An 18,527-nucleotide genomic window follows, 5' to 3' on the forward strand; every position below is an offset into this window, starting at 1 on the left:
AACTGATTTCAACTTCAGAGAGAGAAAAAAAATCACAACAAACCCACGTGGCAGATAAGGGAAGTGACGTGACCTCACAACCCGGAAAAAGGCACAAATAACAGCCGGAGATTTGGCTTTCTTTGACGTCTTGCTTCATATTTAACGACAAGGTAAATGTACCGACTACCGACTGAATCTACTCAGGTTTAGTTTTATAAACTAGCTCACACGGGTCTCAGCTTTACAACAGTCCGTCTAGCTCAGCAAACAGACCAGCTGCAAAAGAGAAGCTAATGTTAGCTGACAAGCTAGCCAGCAGTGGTTGCATGTCTAAATGTTGTGATTTAATCATGTATTTACTACTAGTATGTCCATGTATTTACCCTACAATTCTCCGAGTACTACCGTCGTATGGATATTAAATTTAAGGTTATCTTGCCTCACGTTTTTAATACTGAACGATACTTCAAATAGTTTCAAACAACATACAAAAATATTCAAATTCACGTTAGCTTATATTTCCACGCAACTTTATTCATGGAGGAACAGATATTTGTGTCAGTTTTTTATTCACAAAGTGTTGAAAAAGCATCAAACTTAACAGTTAACTTTCTATCTCAATTAAATGTCAAACTTGTAATTGTTTCGCCAGTTTGTCTGTAGTGGTGGAAGTAACGTCGCTTGCAGCATTGTTGAGTTAAAAGAAAGTGCTGCTTGGTGGAAAAAGCAAACCAGAATCAACATGTAAAACGTCTTAAATTAGGAACTACAGGGTGAACACGTCGCACATAGGCTTAGCAACCATAAACTAACTAGCGGATAATTCAATGCAGTTTGGTTTAGTAATATTGAACTAACTCCCCAACCCCTCTGACTATTTCCTATAACTATTTACTGGCCTAAATACGACCAAATTTCAAGATTTGGAACCTAAAAGTTCTTGAATCATGCTATAAAATACAGATCATGTATACATTTTTAAATGGTACATTTAAACTTCCCACATTGCTGAAACCCACAATCTTCAGTGCCTGTTGGCCTCGGCTGTACATGAAGTTATATCTGGTAATGTCAAAGACAAGTTGTAATTTTAACAATTCGTATATGTTGTTTATAATACAACTTATTTGTTTGGACCGTAGGATCAGAGTGAGCAGAATGGCCACAGACTGGTTGGGTAGTGTTGTGTCTATAAACTGTGGGCTGACGTTGGGAGTTTATCAGGGAGAGGTGTCATCTGTTGATCGGGCCAGCCAGACCATCTCACTGAGAGAGCCCTATCACAACGGGGTCAGGTGTCCTCTTCCTGAGGTCACATTCAGGTAAGAAAGCAGAGAGATGCTAACATATTTTCTCCTCCAGCACATCCACTTACATCACAACATGCACAGATTTACATGATTCCCCTGGGCAATGTTGAAGGCTCCACAAGCAGTTAATTCTTCCAATGGGATTATATTTAAGATTCAAGATTCAAGATTAATTTATTATCATTTTGCAACACAAGATTGTATAACGAAATGTAATTTGTAGTCCCTTACTGCTATTCACAAAAACAGATATTGTATGAATGGATTAATAAATAAGAAGTCATAAAAATCAAACTATTTTTATATTGGAGTGCAGAGGATGTTGTTTGAATGTAATATTTATGTTTGGTATCAAAACATTTCAGTGACATTTGGAGGAAAGTTAGGTCATTGATCCATGAACAAGTGATCAGTTTGGTTGCAAGTCTGAATCCAGGTGCAAATCCAGGAACAGTTTCATATCATTACAAGTCTGATCTACTGCACCTGTTTGAATAAAATATGAAATTTATAGGATTGTGCTGCCTTGGTGGAGGTATGTGCTCTGAGTGCTTCCTGGTTTTGACCAATTTTAGGAGTGAAACTCAGAAAGAATAGTTACAAAGTTGTAGACAGTAGAAAGAGGATGTGATTCATTGAATCTTTCACAAACCTAGAGCAGAAATGTTACCAAAGTCAGTTCAATGCTTCCCGTTAAGGTTATTGTGGATGTGACTGGTGGTGGGAAATTTTGGTTGCCATGATCCATGTTTGTTACGTAATACATTCCAGAGCGGTTGCTCATGCTGTTTCCGTAAATGGCTCCTGTAAGATAATGTAATTCCTAATGGGATGAAACCTCTATTCCTTTAAGTGATAGTGACTTGCTCCACCCAAAGAGCTACCACAGGCCAAGCGATTGTTCTATACTGTAGCATGCAGACTGAAAATAAGTGTCTTAATATATAAGTCTAGAGACCTGTGAATATAAAAATGAGGGAAAAACATTTTACATTTTCCAGTACATCACCATAGTAAAGTTTGAGCTCCAAATAAAGTCTTGATTTGTTTTTCTTGTAGTGCCATGGATATCAAGGAGTTGAAGTTCTTAGATATCCAGAATGCAGTCAGTAAGCCCGGTTCTGGTCTGGGAGCTGCAACAGAAGCCACCTTTGGACCCGCTGGGCGTCACTGTCAGACTAACAGGAGCATTCATCCTCATGTAACAAGCAGCAGCTCTCATGCCAGCACTGCTCCAATCACCATCCTGCGCAGAGGTAGGTACTGTATATGAGTGGGAAATGATAGTGAAAAAGTATTTACATCATTTACAGATTCACAATGCCCAATAATAATGAGCCTCGCATGAACACTCTGGACATAGTTTTTGTGACGTGTCATTTTGACATTAGTGTAAAGGTCAAAAATATTGAATTGTATCCCGTTAAACTTAAGCCAAGCATAATGGACATGTTTTGTATAATTGATCTCTTGTGGTGTTCTAATTAGTAAGTAATATAGGAAGAAATAGCTGGACGCGAGCATCACATCAAAGTGCTAATTCTCCACATATGATTTACTTCTAACAGCATCAGCAGCAGAAAGCAGAATCAGGTTTTGTACTGAAGCCTGTGAGCTTTACCTTCAACAAAGCAGGTGCTGGCCAAGATACAACAACTGTTCACTGTTGGAACAGATACCAGATACCAGAACATTGACGTGTTATTTAACAAATGTTGCAAGTTTAGAAAGGCCCTGTTTATTTGAGGCTTTTGTCTAGTCATTGTGAATCTGTATTTCCCAGAACAAGACAATTGTTGGACAGTACGTGTTAGGAGTCATGATGTACTACATGACAGGAACGTATTTTTACATCATACAGTACTGCTCTGTTGAATAACAGAAACTAGATATTATTGAACAGATTCACATATTATCCAACTCTTTTTCTAATTCCCAGCAAGTTGCCATGAAGATGAGTCAAACATGCAAAGTCCCCTCAGCATCACTGTATTTGACTGTCCTACACGATGACGTTGAGGCTGTCACTGTAGATCAAGTGAACATTCTATCTGCGTTTTTTGGAGAAAAAGTTTGAGAAAGTTGTCAGATTATTATACTGTCTGAAAAGTTCTGAAAGCATTTTCACACACTGCATGTGTGATCCGTGTAAGGGAAAGGAATTTAGTTTAATGTTATTTTTGTAATATGAGGTTATGTTGACTTTAATGTGTCCAACAGCTCGACTAGTCTAAACAAATAATGAAGAGAAGAGGAAGACAGATTAACAGGAAAACTTAACAATGTAATGCAGTCTGGCACAGTAGCTCCAGCCAAAACATTCTGCCATTGTGAAGTGATATTTGTTGTTTAGATTACAGCTTGCAGTGTATTTATTGGGACGGTGGAGGAGAAGGTTGATTCACTTCTGTTGTCATTTTTTATGTTGTGGTTTGTAGTGTTGATGAGCAGATGTCCCGTCAAGTGTTTTCCAGTCATTGCTGTTGAGGCTCAACTTGTGACTGCTGTTCCTCTTTGGCAGATGCAGAGACTCATTTGAGAATGTATTGTGACTCATTTGTTGCAACTGTGACTTACTAGCCTCAAAGTTGATATCCTTTATTATGTAACGCTTCTGTTATTTGCATCTACATTGCTTTCAACATCTGCCAAGGTTGCTTTTTTGGGATGTATTTGTGCAGTTTTTAAACCTTTAAAATGTTAAGGACAGCTAATAAAACCTTCACTTTTACTGTAGTTTCACTTTTACATTTTCAGCACAGTTCTGTTGTCACATGTTCCAGTCATGCAGTGATTAGCTGTGAGATTCATTTTGATGCACGTTGAGACCGAGAAGCACATCTGCATTCTCCCAGTCCCAAGTTGTAGCTGTAAAAATGAGAATGTGTTACTCAACCTTCCTGATTAGATAAAGGTTAAAAACAGCATTTCCAGCAGTCAACATCCAGTCAGCAGGAAGCGTGCTTGGACAGCTCTGTGGCCTCTGCCGGAATTAGTTAAAGTCAGTTCACTTTCACACTCAGGATCACCATACAATGGAGGAGTCAGAGGTCAGTGGAATTGGCTAAAGGACACGGAGTAATATTCTTCAGCGTAGTTGTAAAAATGGCTTCTGCCTTGATGGTTTTCCTGTGTTGCAAGATGAAGCTTACATAATGGGAAACCTCTGTCCTTTTCATTTTCAAAAAATTCTCCTAGGAAAAGTGATAATGCTCATAATGTGGTGTGCATTTTTCATATTGTGTTAGCAAGGCCTGCAGCTCGCTTCACATGTTTAACCCAGTCTCTCTTCCTACTCTTTGTGTCACTATTAAGAAGCAGGAGCATGGGACCAAACACTGTCTCCCTATGACTCCCCCCTAAGATTCCCATAGCGTGCTAAAGGCTTGTACCAAAGTTCCTCTTTACAATATGTGTGTGACTAAGATCAATAAACATTCCCCCTCCCTCTCCGTGTCTGCTCCTAAAGAGAAGGTTATGCAAAGCCTGGCTTTCGTGCCTCGGTGCCCTCCTGTCCTCTCTCTCTCCCCCCATGTCCTCTCACTCCCTCCCTCCTGCTCAGCACAGGAAACCCCCCCCTCCCCCCTCCCCGACAGGAAGCCATGTTGTCCCAGTGTGCTCGGAAGGCCAAAGCGATATCAATTGTGGAGGCAATGTTTACCTTTTGAGTTTTTATTTTAATCTCGAGCTCTCAGGCTAGTGGCCAGGGAGCTAATGCCCAAATTGCATGGGGCCAAAGTGCTGAGTGGCTTGGGCAGGGCTGGTCCTTTCACACGCAATGCCATGCTCCCAAGAAGCCCCCCGGCCACAAAGAAGGGAAAGCAGGGTGGGCCGTTGCTTATACAAGATCGCGGATTCCAGAAATGGTTTCTGAATATCTGCCATTGATCTTTCTGGGAGAGTAGGATGGGAATTTAGAAACGGACTGCTTTTGTGAATGATGCATAGGCCTCCAAAAGCAGAGTCAAATTCCAGTAGACCCAAACAGATCCCATTAAAAGTGCATTTTGGAAGAGGAGCTGCAGACTCTGCCCTTGTGAAAACTGTTCCCATAACCACCATGTTAGTGTTTTTCCATGTGCCCCTCCTTCAGAAAATTGTAAAGCTTTATATTATCTTGGAAGGGGTTTTGCTGTGCATTTATTTATGCATTTTTGGTTTCACATTCGCACAACTCCAAGGACTGTATATCACAGTGAAAGTTTTGCCAGTGTGACTACAGACTTACATCATCAACCACACAGCAAGACAGTGGAGTAAGGGGATTTTCAAGTGCTCTGCTCACACGCACATCAGCTGTAGGTATTGAGGCAATGATAAACATCACAGATTCATGTTCAGTTTCTCTTAGCTTGATCAGTCATTCAAACCAGCAACCTTCCTCTACTTTAGAAAAGTATAACTAAGCTGGGAGATCCCCCAAGAAGAAGAATCAAATCTCTATATCTGGTTTCCTAGTTGAATGCCTTGTCACAGATTTAACACTGTGTTTTGATATTTATTTATTTATTTATTTAACGGTGCAAATTTACCATAACCCATCTATCAGTCTGAAACATTTATGGCTTGTGCGTTTGCAGTAATTTGTGGTGGTTTGTCTAAACTGAAATCAGTGAAGTTCACTGTCTGTCTGTGTACTTTGCTGCTCGCTATTCATTAGCTTGTTTTACTTGGAGCCTTGCCCAGCTGTTCAGATTTTTGATTCATAGCATGACAAAACACTTCCTTGTAAATAATGACATTGTTGGCTCACGGTAATAAAGACTCTAGCTTTTCTCCCCATTCACACAGGTAAGTACACCAACCCACCACCCTCGCCCTCTCCTCCACAACACGTCTCAGTAATGTTTTTCTTGCTATTTGTAAAAAACTATAGTTGATAAATCACTTATAAAAATGAGACACATTAATATTGTGTAATTTTTTTGTCAGAGCAGTGATGGAAACACTTATTGTGTCACAACTCACTGCTGAATGTTTGCAAAAAAATCCAAAAATCACTCCTTTCTGACACTCGCAGGTGAGTCCATACTGTGATATTGAGTCAGGTCTCAAATTAGACGCTAGTTGATTAGTAGCTTTGTATAAACGTAGTGTGACTGAGCCTCCCAGTGTCTTGCGTGAGAGTCCAAAGTACGTTAGCTGTCACAGTGACAGTAGCGTGCGACTGTGCCTCTCTGTCTCCTGGTTAGCGTGAGAGCTCAGGATGGTTGGGGTTGAAGGCCAGGTTTTTCCAGTTTTTCTTTTCTTTTTTTTTTTGTTCTAGGTTCATGTTGTTTTTTTGTTTGTGCTTACATGTATGTAAACTTTATTGAGCACCGCTCAGTTGGCCATTGTGTGGTTTCTGTCAGCGGTGTTTTGTTCTCAACGGGTTAAAGTAACTAACTGTGAGAGGATAAGGAGGTCGCCAGTCTGAGTTACACAAGATAAAAGGAGTTACGAGCACCTAGTCAAAATTTTAAACTGCTGAGTGCAGGAACTTATTGTGTATGGATTACACCATTTACAACCCTACAGCCCTATAGTGTCAGCTTATAGCTCCTTTCAGAGGTGATTTAGATTTGAGCAGAGCTGAGTGATGGGATATGCATTTGGCAAGTTTAAAGCAAATATAGTCTTATGGTAGCTCAGAGCAGAGCCTCCTCCTCTCAGTTTTTAACATTTAGTCCCAGGGACACATACTGAAGTTGTATGTCATGAATTTAGTGTTTACATGTGCATCTGTCTGCACTCTATGTTAGAGATGATTCAAACTACAATTCTCATACTCTAGTTGGGATAATTCCTTGTGAATTAAATTTTGAGTAAGATGGGAACTTCTTTTCACTGCCTGTGGATGTCCCATGATCTGAAAATGCCTTATCCATATGATTACTTTGTGTCCTTGGATTTATTGTTTCAATATGTATTGTTGAACGCCAAATATATGTGATAGAATATGTTATTGCTTATTGAAAATAGCACCCTTTTTCTGTACAATGACAGTATTTTCTCATTAACACATCTTGCACTCGGGTAAATTTTATTTTATTTCTTCAGATATTTTTGGGTACCAAATATACTTACCTCTCCCTTTATATAAAACCTGTAGTTTAACCTTAAACTTCACTAACAGTGGTTGGAATTTGGGGTATGAATCACTGGTTAACCTGGATTTAACTGAATTCATGATTCTGTGGTTGAATGCAAGAGCAATTGTTGTTTTCTTGTTTTGAAGTCTCTGTTCCATCCAATAACTATTAGCAAAATGTTATTTATATAAATAAATGTGAATTAATTTGAGCATGTTCTCCAGCCCCTGCAGGGTCATCTAACAGCAGGGGGGCAGCTCAGGCCACATCAAGGAAAAACTGCATGAGGAATGGAGGCGCTGGAGGTCCAATGAGACAAAAAGATGACGAGTGCTTCGGAGACGGGACTAATGAGGACCTGGACACTGACTTTGACTTCGAGGGAAACCTGGCTCTCTTCGACAAAGCCGCCGTCTTCTCCAAGATTGATGGGACCAACAGCCACAGCAGTAGGGCACAGCATCACAGCACGCAGGCTGAACAGAAGCCCCTGTCCTACCGCCATGATGAGAATATTCTGGAGGGCAAGCCTGTCATATACCGGCAGATAACAGTGCCTCAACATGGGGGTAAAGAGTACTGTACTGGTGAGAACAAAATGCATGTGCATACTCGTGTACACACACACACACACACGCACAGACACATATGTTAGAGCGAGGGCATCATTTATATGCATGTCCTCTTATGTTATAGAATTTCCTAAGATATGTTGTCAGTCAATATGGCAGGAAATCAATAAATATTGAAACTGTTAATTTGCAAAGACAGTTGTTTTATCACAGAGTGTTTTAGGTCAACTGGCTTTCAGCTGAAACACACATTCAGTTTAAATAGGAAGCGTTTACTGTGCAGAATTTAGTAGAATCCTTGAGGAACATAATTTTGTAGCTGCAGATGAAAATAGTCCCCAAAAAATCAACTATTTACTTGTTTGAGTAACATTTGCTAAAAGCTACAGTGCCCAGCTAAGGCGAATTACTGGGTCTTAAAATAAAAGTATATACTGTATTTGTGACCTGTTTTTATAGATTAACGTTTTCAGTAGGACCGAATGGGTTTGGTGCTGAGTGTCATGGACAGGATTAAGGAAGTCAATTAAGTATTTAGAGACACACTGACACACACGTTTGTTTGGTCAGTTGAAAATTCTAAACCCTAAATGTATTTGGGGAACTTAACAATGATATATAGCACAAAGCAGCAAGTCCTCACATTTGAGAAGTTGGAAACAGGAAAATGGATTGTTTGATTGAGGAATAGCTGGAACTATGAACTGAATGAAATGTTGTCCTGTCCATTAATGTCCATTAATCAGTTGACTTATATATAACTATACTCTATGTCAAAAGGGAACGTCTCCCTTAAACAAACTGTAAAATTAAGTTTATTCTTAATAAAAAACAGTGAAACTTGTTATTATTGGCATCAGGGAAAATAAGTCACTGTTGAGCCTCCTTGAGGATCTCATGAACGGCACCCGGTACCCTCTCTCATGCCCTACGAGATAAATGATTGTACATGCTCACCCTGATTTAATTTCACATGAGATAGTTAACATTGTCTCTATAGTACTGGGAAATACCTTTTTAGATAAAATGAAATCTCCCTCTGGGACATTTTTTTATCAGTAAACATGTCAATTGTGTGAACATAATGTTTGTTTTGGACAGTCATTTTTTTCAGTAGTTCAACTTTGACCAGGATTACCATCTGTTTATCTAATAACACTGTTTTTACCCAGTGATACTGACAAAAATAGTTTCCAACAGACATTTTTGAAATGTCATTGTTGCACTCTTGCCAAAATCTGAAGTATTTAAACCTTTTTTACACTTGATACTGATCACTATAGAGGCTCTCGGCACTGTCAGGAATGTGCTGCAGTGTCTCTTTCCTCTGAGCACAATGAGAAAAACAACATGCGCTATAAAGAGGGGCTCGAAGTGGACACAAGGCCTATTAACCCCATTGGCCAGAGAGAGGTCACCCTGGGGCATGCTGACTGGAATCATATCCTTCTGGTTACTGTTTAGCATGTGGGTGACTTTTGACCCCACACACACACACACACACACACACACACACATCCCTACTGCAATGATGAGACCATTCTTTCTCACACTTCAGCTCACTCTAGGAACCTGTGTGTTACATAAGTGGTTAATATAGACACAAGATAAGTAAATTGCACGCTAGCACAGGCCCTGGAGTCCAAGGTGTGAGAGAAATGCCTCAGTCTTTGTATCTTTTCAGTCTATAGGAGCTGGAGCCATAGAGGGTGGGTGGAACTTGAGTAAGGGTTGAGTGGTGGGGTGTATCAGTATGTATAGGTGTTTTATTATAACCAGCAGGATCAACTCTGTCACAAGACAGAGTAGTTGGCATTATGGCACTATGTTGATATGTTTTTCTCAAAACTTCTCTTCAGAATTAACACTAAAATCTTTTCATCTCTTTTCTTTGTGATTCTGCTCAGGATTTAAGGTTTATATGCAGTATTTCTGCTTCCTTCCTGAAACATAATAGCAGTACAGCGACTGGAACAAGAATGATGAAAGATAAGAATTTTTGCTATGTATTCATCAGGCTGTGAAGGTGACAAGGTGGCTGTAGTAGTGATGGTGTTTCGAGGATTTTTAGCCCAGACTGTCATCTGATTGGTGGTGACACAACGGAGTTGGGCACAGCTGCCAAGCAGAGCCTCCTTTTCTTACCGTGCAGGCAGGTCTGCTTCCCAGGGCTGTCATCTTAATCCCCATCCTCTGCACTCTGTAATTAGCATGCCGCCGTACAGCCTTACATAAACAGCACCTCTCAAGCAGGAACAAACCACAGTGCTGTTGACCTGGAATCTTTGCCAGTAAATAGATAAATCAACAATGGCAAGAATAGAGAAAGAAAAACAAAGTGCCTGGCTTCATGTTGGGGTTGCCATAACGCACTGGTATGGGGATTTGACAAGCCTGTTTCTATAAACCATTGTTAATTGTAAAGGTTGCAGTCTGTAGGTTCAGTTCTGCCATTGTCTTGTTTTCCTGTGGTGTGATTGACTCCAGCTGTGCACTGAAACCTCTTCAGTTCAAACAAGCCATGCCTCAAAACACAAATTACAACAAAGCCAACTGTCAGCTGGTGTTTCTAGTTTTCTTTTATTTATTTATTTGTGCTCTGTCACATTGGAGAAAGCAGGATGCAGACTTCAAAAATTTTGTCATTACAAAATATTTTAACCCATCTGACCTAGTGACCCAGTGTGATAGAGACATGGGATAGATAGTGAACTTAGTGCATGTGTCGTGATCTTGTCTTGTGATTGCATGCTGTCAGGTAAAGAGAAGGCCAGCAATGGGGATTGCGAGACACAGGAACCATAGTACCCGTGACACTGTGATCCTTAGATCTACATATGAATTCTTGTTAACTTCACCTTTATAAAGGCCTCACACTCACACAAAGTTCTTGCTTTGGGGTGTTGGATAATAAACTGATTGTGAAATAATCCAAAAATCTGCACACTTTTTCCCAATGTTTTAGTCCCCAGGAATATATTATGTCCATTTAATTGTATATTAAAAATTCATATGACATGAATATTATCTGAAGAAGGTCTGAGGATGGAAAAGTTGCAAATAAAGTGAGTACAAATGATCAACAGTGTGCAGGATTCTTTGGTTTCTTCACAGTCAAGAGTTTTTGATCTGACTGTGTGTACCAGTAAGTAAGACTTTATAGTTTTCCAGAACTTGTCATGGTTTAAAGTACTCAAAATTGATTTGACTAGTTGATACGAGCAGTAGTACTCACAATGGCAGACCAGACAAATTACAAAAAAACTTAATTAACAGAAAGTCTGATGAAATAAGTTACACGTTTTAGTCGATAAGTGATTTGTGACAAGCATTGTGCAGAAAGCCTCAAAAGTAGGCTGTTAGCACCAACATAAAACCAAAATGATAAAAAAAGTAATCTCACTGATTATTGCATTAATCATCTTTGCTGTGCCCCAAAAGACCCGCTCCCCCATCTTGCTACCTGCAAGAGTTGAGATCTTCAGCAGAGATGAATGGAACAGCCTTGTCTAACCCTCCCTATCCCAGCACAAGCCTTAGTCACACATGGCCCGCATCCAGCCAGCGTGTATTGCTTTCAGTCCTGTCGGTTCCCTTGTCATGCTTGAAGGATTGCTTCCACCTCAGTTTATTTTAGTGCTGCTGCATACTCATGGCTACCCGGTTTAGCTAGTTGACTGCTGAGTTTGTTTTTGTACCACATCGAGAGTGGGTGTGTGTGTGTGCATAAATCACTGCATATGTGTGAGAGTGTGAGGAAGGAGGAGATGGTGTGTGTTTGTGTGTGTGTGTGTGTGTGTGTGTGTGTGTGTGTGTGTGTGTGTGTGTGTGTGTGTGTGTGTGTGTGTGTGTATGTGTGGAGAGAGGGGGTAGTTTTGGTAGCGGCAGCTTCAGCAAGAGAGTTATTAAGAAGCTCACCTGGTGGGATGGTTGAAAAGCAATTAGTGCATACTAGTGCAACACCCACTTCCTCTGAGCTTGGCACTCAAGGCAGCGGTTTGCATGACAAGAAGCAGTTGACTTTCCTGTGCTTATCGCTCACATGAGGATTGGCATGCTCCAGATTTCTGTTGCCCACTGAAACATATTACCAGTCTTTGTGCGGTATCAATAAAAGAATAGTGGGAGGGGAGCAGGGCCAACCTAAAGATAAGCAAGAATTTTAGTCAGGCACGGCATCAGTCTCTGTGTTTATATGTAATTATCTTGTGTATGAGGGTGTGTGTGTGTTTGTGTGTGTGTATGTTGCGTGGTTGTACGTTTGTGTCACTCTGTTCGTGTTGCATGCCTGGATGAAAAGTTATGGGTGTATATGTTTGTACATCAACTTGTTGTGAGTGTGTTGTAGGTTGAGGTGTTTGTGCGTGCATGTGGTGTCACTGTGAATTTGTGCACTCCCATAAGGCCACCAAATTCTCAGCTACCAGGCCAGAGATCTGTAGGAGGCCATTAAGGACTTAACTGGCTCCCAGCAGCTTTATTTATCAAAGGGATCCTGAGCCGTGCTGTTCCCCTAGCTTGACTTTCATTACCCTTCTAATGTGCCACAGGCAATAGACAGCCAGGGATTAGCACGGGCTCTTTAAGGTTTCCACACACTTCAGTTTGTACAGTGATAAAAGGCTGAATTGGAGTTATGTAATACAGTAATTCAAAAAAATACTCAGAAGAGAACGATTATGACAAGGGTAGGTGACTTGACATGACAGAACACATAAAAACAAAGGGATTTAAGTCTTTTCCTCAAAAGAAAGATGACTACTAAAGAGGAGGTGAATTGTGTAACAGAATCTACCTTTGAAATGTAAAAGTTATTAAAGTCACATGTCAGTGGACTTTCCTGACCCGCATGGAGTTACAAGATTTCTGACCTACCTTCTCCTTTCACAAGCAAAACATCTGCATAATTTTAAGAAGTAGTCACTGACATCATGTGCTGCATGTTAAGTTTACTACGATAAAATGAGTTAACCCTAAACCCAGTGGACTAGAATAGCACAAGCTAAAGTAGGTCTACATTATGCATTTGTTCTCTCACAAAATTCTCTGAAAGCATCTGTTGTTATCCGAGGTAAATTTGTCCCAACATTTTACTACATGTGAGCAGTTTCTCATATAACCTTTCTTCCACCTTTTTCCAGTAATGAGTCAAGTGTTCTGCTCAGGGGTACTTGAGGACAGAGAGGGAAGATAGTTTCATCCCTAACTGTTTTGGCAGCTGGAGTGGGGATATACAGTAAAGCACTCATGAGCCTGCTGCTCTGACCCGAAAGCTGCTACTGTCTTGGTATTAATAACAAGTCTTATCTGGCTATTTGTGCTAGTGTAAGAAAAGGTGGTTTACTCAGTGTTGTAGGTGGCATCAAGTGGTGGATGTATTGTTTATTTGTCTGGCAAGCACAGGTTGAACTGCTGTCGTTTTTGATGTCTGAAGGACTGCGTGACCACAAAACAGTTCAGGGTGAATTAGCTTCATTGGCAACGTACTGTATTGGCCCAAATATAAGACGAGCCTGATTGTAAGACAACCTTCCCCCTTTCCAGCGCCAAACACACACATTCAAAGTCCTGTAGGGAAACTGTTTTCTGATATACCATCAATCCAAGAAGAAGGAGTCCTCATGCCTTTTCTCATGTAAAAGTGAAATACTTCTATTAACGTAGAACGTAAATCCCACATTTGCATAGCTTGTCTATCAGTCGTATACTCACGCTGTCTCCTCTCAGGCTTTTGTAAGTGGTCAAAATGATCTCCTCTGACAGTTATCTTTCTTTTTGAGCTCCTTGTCATCTGTGACAGCAGTATTTCTTGGCTGCTTGACAGATCAATGGTCCATTTATGCATTAATGATTTTGTTTTCACTTGTCATTAATTTATTTCCTCCATGTCAGAAAACCACATTACACAAGCCTTAAACTCCTGCAGGGTAATCTGAGCAAATGAGCCACTTTTAGTTCTGACCAACTGCAGAATCATAAACGGACTTGATGACAGCAACAATAAGGCTACAAACAACCCATAATGCAACACTCTCTGGAGGAAACTGTGTTACACCAGCACACTCTCCTTTCAAAGTGGATCTCTGATCTTGTGTACACATAATTGTTTAGTGCTCGAATATAAGACGACCACCACTTTTTCAAATGTAATTATCAGAATAAAATACCATCTTATATTTGGACCATTACAGTACTGTAGAGAGCGTTGACAGCTTGTGCATTATGAAGTGATTATTAATACTGTCACTAAACACATGGAGATAAGTTTGAAGAAAGTGGTGTGGTCCTTTAAATAGTTTCATACAGTTCCTGATTCAACTGAGAACAGGTAAGGTGATACGTCTTCATTAAAAATGTAGTCTATGAATTACTTTGTTTTGAGTTGAATCCACTGTTCAGAGCCCTTGATGGTGGTCACCACCATGTATCCCCCATGTTTTATCCTTCCCAATCTCTCACCACAAGCCGTTGGCATACAGGTGCAGGTGTTCATATGCACATGATGTTTGTCCCCTTTCGTGTCACGCTAACCTGCTGTATGTTTTGACTGACACAGCAGTCAAGGTGGGGGGTCCAGCCCAGTAGAACCCCGTCCCAGAGCTAAGGGTTGAGGTTTGGTCAGAAGCCATGTGATGGTGCGTGTGAACCCAGGGCCTGCAGGGGATAGGCGTCTCACTCTGGTAGCCTCATGTTTGTCATGTTTTGTAAAGGCTGCCAATCTTCCCTTTGTTGCCGCAGACAGGGGTGACAAACAGGAGAGGAAATGGAGAATCTTCTGTGATGGGAACAAGATCGGGTCATGAGGAGGGGGTTTTTCCCTGGGGAATGGGTTCCTCGCATTAGGATTTGTGTTGCTTACATGTAACTACCACATCCTGAGAACCTAGAGGGTGGTAATCTGTAGACCAATGTTTGTCCTCATCTTAGTGGTCGGGTTACTGGGCTTGACTTTTACTCCAGCTGTTGTTTTTCAAGGCACTAATGAAGATAAATTGCTAAATGACATAGTACCTATGAAGATGTATTACAATTCAGGGCTAATTTAGAAACATTATCCTTTTGTGTGGGTTTTCTGGAACTTGTCAGACCATATCACTGGATGCAAGAATGTAAAAGTACAAATATGTGTTTGTTTCAGGAATTGATTTCCTACCATTTTCACTACAATTTACACATGCTATATTTTCTGTCACAGAAATGACAAACTATAGAAAGCATTAATTTTTTTCTTTCCTCCTAACTTCCTTTCTGCTGTCCATCTCACCTCATGTTTTCTCTCTGCAGACTCAGGCCTGGTGGTTCCAAGCGTGCCCTATGAGCTTCATAAGCGTCTGTTAGCAGCTGCAGAGCGCTGGGGCCTGTCTATCGAGCGCAGGCTGGAGACGATAGGTGTTTGCTCCAGTCAGATGGCTCTCACTCTGCTGGGCGGACCAAACAGGTGAGAAATACCACTCTGGGCTCTGGTGTAGTGGAGCAGACCGACAAGAGGACCTACCAATGTCCGGGAAGTCTGCAAAAGAATGAACTTAATCAGTTTCTGGGATGTTTGACTACTTATCTGATGTACTGTACAGTGCAGATAGAGTCATTTGTATAATAACCATAAAGAATGTGCAACACAATGCCAAACATACCTTTCTGAGTACTTAGACAATTATTAGAGCTGGTCTGTCCAACTTTCTGGTTTCATGTCATGTTTCCCAGTTTCCATGGCGATCATATTTACTACTATGTTTCTACATAAGCAAGACAGTGTTAACCTTGACCCCCCTCAGGGCTTATTTTCTTGCACTGCAGCGAGCAGTCACACAGCAGGTCACAAACATCCTAATAGATAATAGATACTGGCGGCAGACCTGTTTAGTATTGTTTACCTGCACCTTTATGAGCGGTGTACTCTCATGTAAGATCAAAGAGCCACAGCGCAGTAGCTCATACAACAAACAGGTTTGTTGTCTCAGATCCTTTATCAGTACGGCTGTGATACTTGCGTGTCTCAAATTTACACAGGAGCTACTGTGAGCCTCAGATCTTGTTTAATTTTGTATTGTATCATCAGGGTCACAGACGCTACAATGGTGTTCACTGTTTCATTCAGTTCATATTCATAATGTGAATATAGATACTCAAACCAATTAATATTCTGCTTGTATGCAGAGAAATGCAGCATTCATATATTTTTTATTTTTCATAGCCTGCAAAAAAAAACTAGTGGCACAATTGGAGGATTGCTGCCAAGTTGAAACTGCAAATTCAGTGTTCTGAGCAATCTTTAACTCTACAGATAAGTTTTTATTATTAACAACAACAACAAACGTCTTATCTTCCTCCACTGTCTGATAAAACCAAATATTTTATTATTTTATTTATCATTGGAATTACATATCCTTTGTGTCTGTTTTGAATGGTGATGGTGCGTATATGTGGGGTTCAGCGTCTTGCTCAAGGACACGTCAACATGTGAGGAGCGAGGAATTAAACCACCAATCTTGGTGGACCTGCTCTACTAACTGAACTACATACAGACTATACTGGCAGGGTGGAGAAAAATCTGCAAAAGTCTTGGTTCTGGGTTTTGTTTGAATTTCAGCTAGTCAGCCCACCTATGACATAGTGAATATTTGTTTGATTACATAGATACTGTATAACTGATGAATACCACATTGATCATCTATCAGGGGAATTATTCTTTGTTTTTGTGGATTAACTTGAGTGGAATAACATATTTATTGAATGTTCCCAGGCTCACCCCAAAAAATGTCCACCAGAGGCCCACTGTGGTCCTTCTGTGTGGCCCCCACATCCAGGGGGCCCAGGGCATCAGCTGTGGTAGACACTTGGCCAACCATGAAGTGGAGGTCATCCTGTTCCTGCCCAACTTTGTCAAGATGCAGGAGTCAGTCACCAGGGAGGTCAACCTCTACAGCAGGACGAGCGTCAAGCAGGTGGCCAGTATCAAAGGTAGAACACACCAATAGAGAATATTTAGATGATTAAATTCCTGCCTACACTGATTTCAATGACACTGATGGGAAGGACCAAGCTATGTGTAAAGGCTGATCTGTGCTCGGACCGATGGCGGTAAAAGTTAACATGATCCTGAGACTGAGTATCTAAGGATCAGCTCATGTTGGAGCAGACCAGCACAGACAAATGTTGCCCTCTAGTGGAGCAGCCACATTGAAAACACTTCTGACTGAAAGCTCACACTGACTGATATTTTGGAAGCACACGAGTAACTCAGAACACTTGGTGGTATCATCTCTGCAAAATATTTAATGACATTAAGTAAATGGGAGAGAAGCTGGTTTTGATTTATGACTTTAAACTATTAATTCATTGGTATTACTGTACTTAAGGCCAGGACTGTAGTTCAGAAAACACAGGGCCAAGTAGTCTTATGAATGAAGATTTTTTTTTTTATTAATGAGATGATTTCAGATTCCTGTGTATAAACACTGAAAACCTTGTTTTCACTGTGTCTTCTTGCTTTAGTTTTTAGCAGGATCAGATGCACCAAAAATGTACAGTATTCGCATTTTTTGAGGTAACTTTGAAACACCAATTGCATTTTTTTTCTTCTCCTTTACTTGTGTTCCAGATCTGCCTGCAAGCCCCGTTGATCTGGTTATCAACTGCCTGGATTGCCATGAGAACCCACTGCTGAGGGAACAGTCCTGGTACCAATCAGCCGCTGACTGGGCCAACCAGAACCGGGCTCCAGTCCTCAGTATCGATCCTCCAGTCGGTGAACAGCATCAGACTGTCGAGGCGAAGTGGACCATGTCTTTGGGCCTGCCACTACCTTTACCTGAAAGAGAGAGCAGGGTCTACCTCTGTGATATTGGCATCCCTAAGATGGTTTTCCAGGAAGTTGGGATCAACTACCACTCACCCTTTGGATGTAAATTTGTCATCCCTCTGCACCCAGCATAACAGAGTACCAACTATATGACCAAATCAATGTTATTAAGTGTATACGCAGGTCTGGGGGCATCGTCTGAAAGACTGAGCTGCAGGTTTTTCTTCTTAGCTCCTGGAAACTCCCATGGGTTGCTGCATGTTGCGTGCGACACTTCTTGTTTTTGAGAGGAGAAGGTTTCCTGTTCTTTGGTGTGTTTTGATAAGGGCTCCATGACTATGTGAATATGTTTACAAAATGCTGACCACTGTGAGTCTATCTGTGACCTCTGACCCCAGGACCAGCACCAGAGACACAGTTCCTGTTTCCTCCTGTAGATTGCATGTGGAGTCTGGTCCTGACCCTGTGACCCGGCGCACAGCTCAGCCTAATGTTGTCTGCCAACCCAAACCCACCTCTCATCTGTCCCACAGTTGACGTCCATGTCCTCTGTCTTTCAATTTATTGCAGATTTTTACTTACCCAAATGGGTGTGTTTTGTCTAATTATGGTTGTAGTATGTCACACTGAAAAGGTGATATTACAAAGAATCTATATTTGTATTTATTTTTCAAACACATCTCAGGAATAATGCAGTTTTAAAATGTAAATACTTCATATTTGCATTTACATTACATCTGATTGCACTCTTTTTCTTGCATTGATAACCACTGACACTGAAAATGAGAAC

At 40.8% G+C, this 18,527-nt stretch overlaps 1 protein-coding gene across 1 annotated transcript; it reads left to right on the forward strand.

Moving 5' to 3' along the window:
- Positions 1-55: 55 nt before the first annotated feature.
- On the forward strand, positions 56-18,471 carry LOC121906182 (enhancer of mRNA-decapping protein 3-like). The gene is made up of 7 exons (XM_042424931.1): positions 56-152; positions 1,125-1,304; positions 2,352-2,548; positions 7,588-7,950; positions 15,220-15,373; positions 16,679-16,896; positions 17,537-18,471. The coding sequence occupies exons 2-7, from the start codon at positions 1,141-1,143 to the stop codon at positions 17,869-17,871; spliced, it is 1,431 nt and encodes a 476-aa protein (XP_042280865.1). The 5' UTR covers positions 56-152; positions 1,125-1,140; the 3' UTR covers positions 17,872-18,471.
- Positions 18,472-18,527: the final 56 nt, after the last annotated feature.

The sequence above is a fragment of the Thunnus maccoyii genome, chromosome 1 (assembly GCF_910596095.1).
Source record: "Thunnus maccoyii chromosome 1, fThuMac1.1, whole genome shotgun sequence".
Classification (NCBI taxonomy): domain Eukaryota; kingdom Metazoa; phylum Chordata; class Actinopteri; order Scombriformes; family Scombridae; genus Thunnus; species Thunnus maccoyii.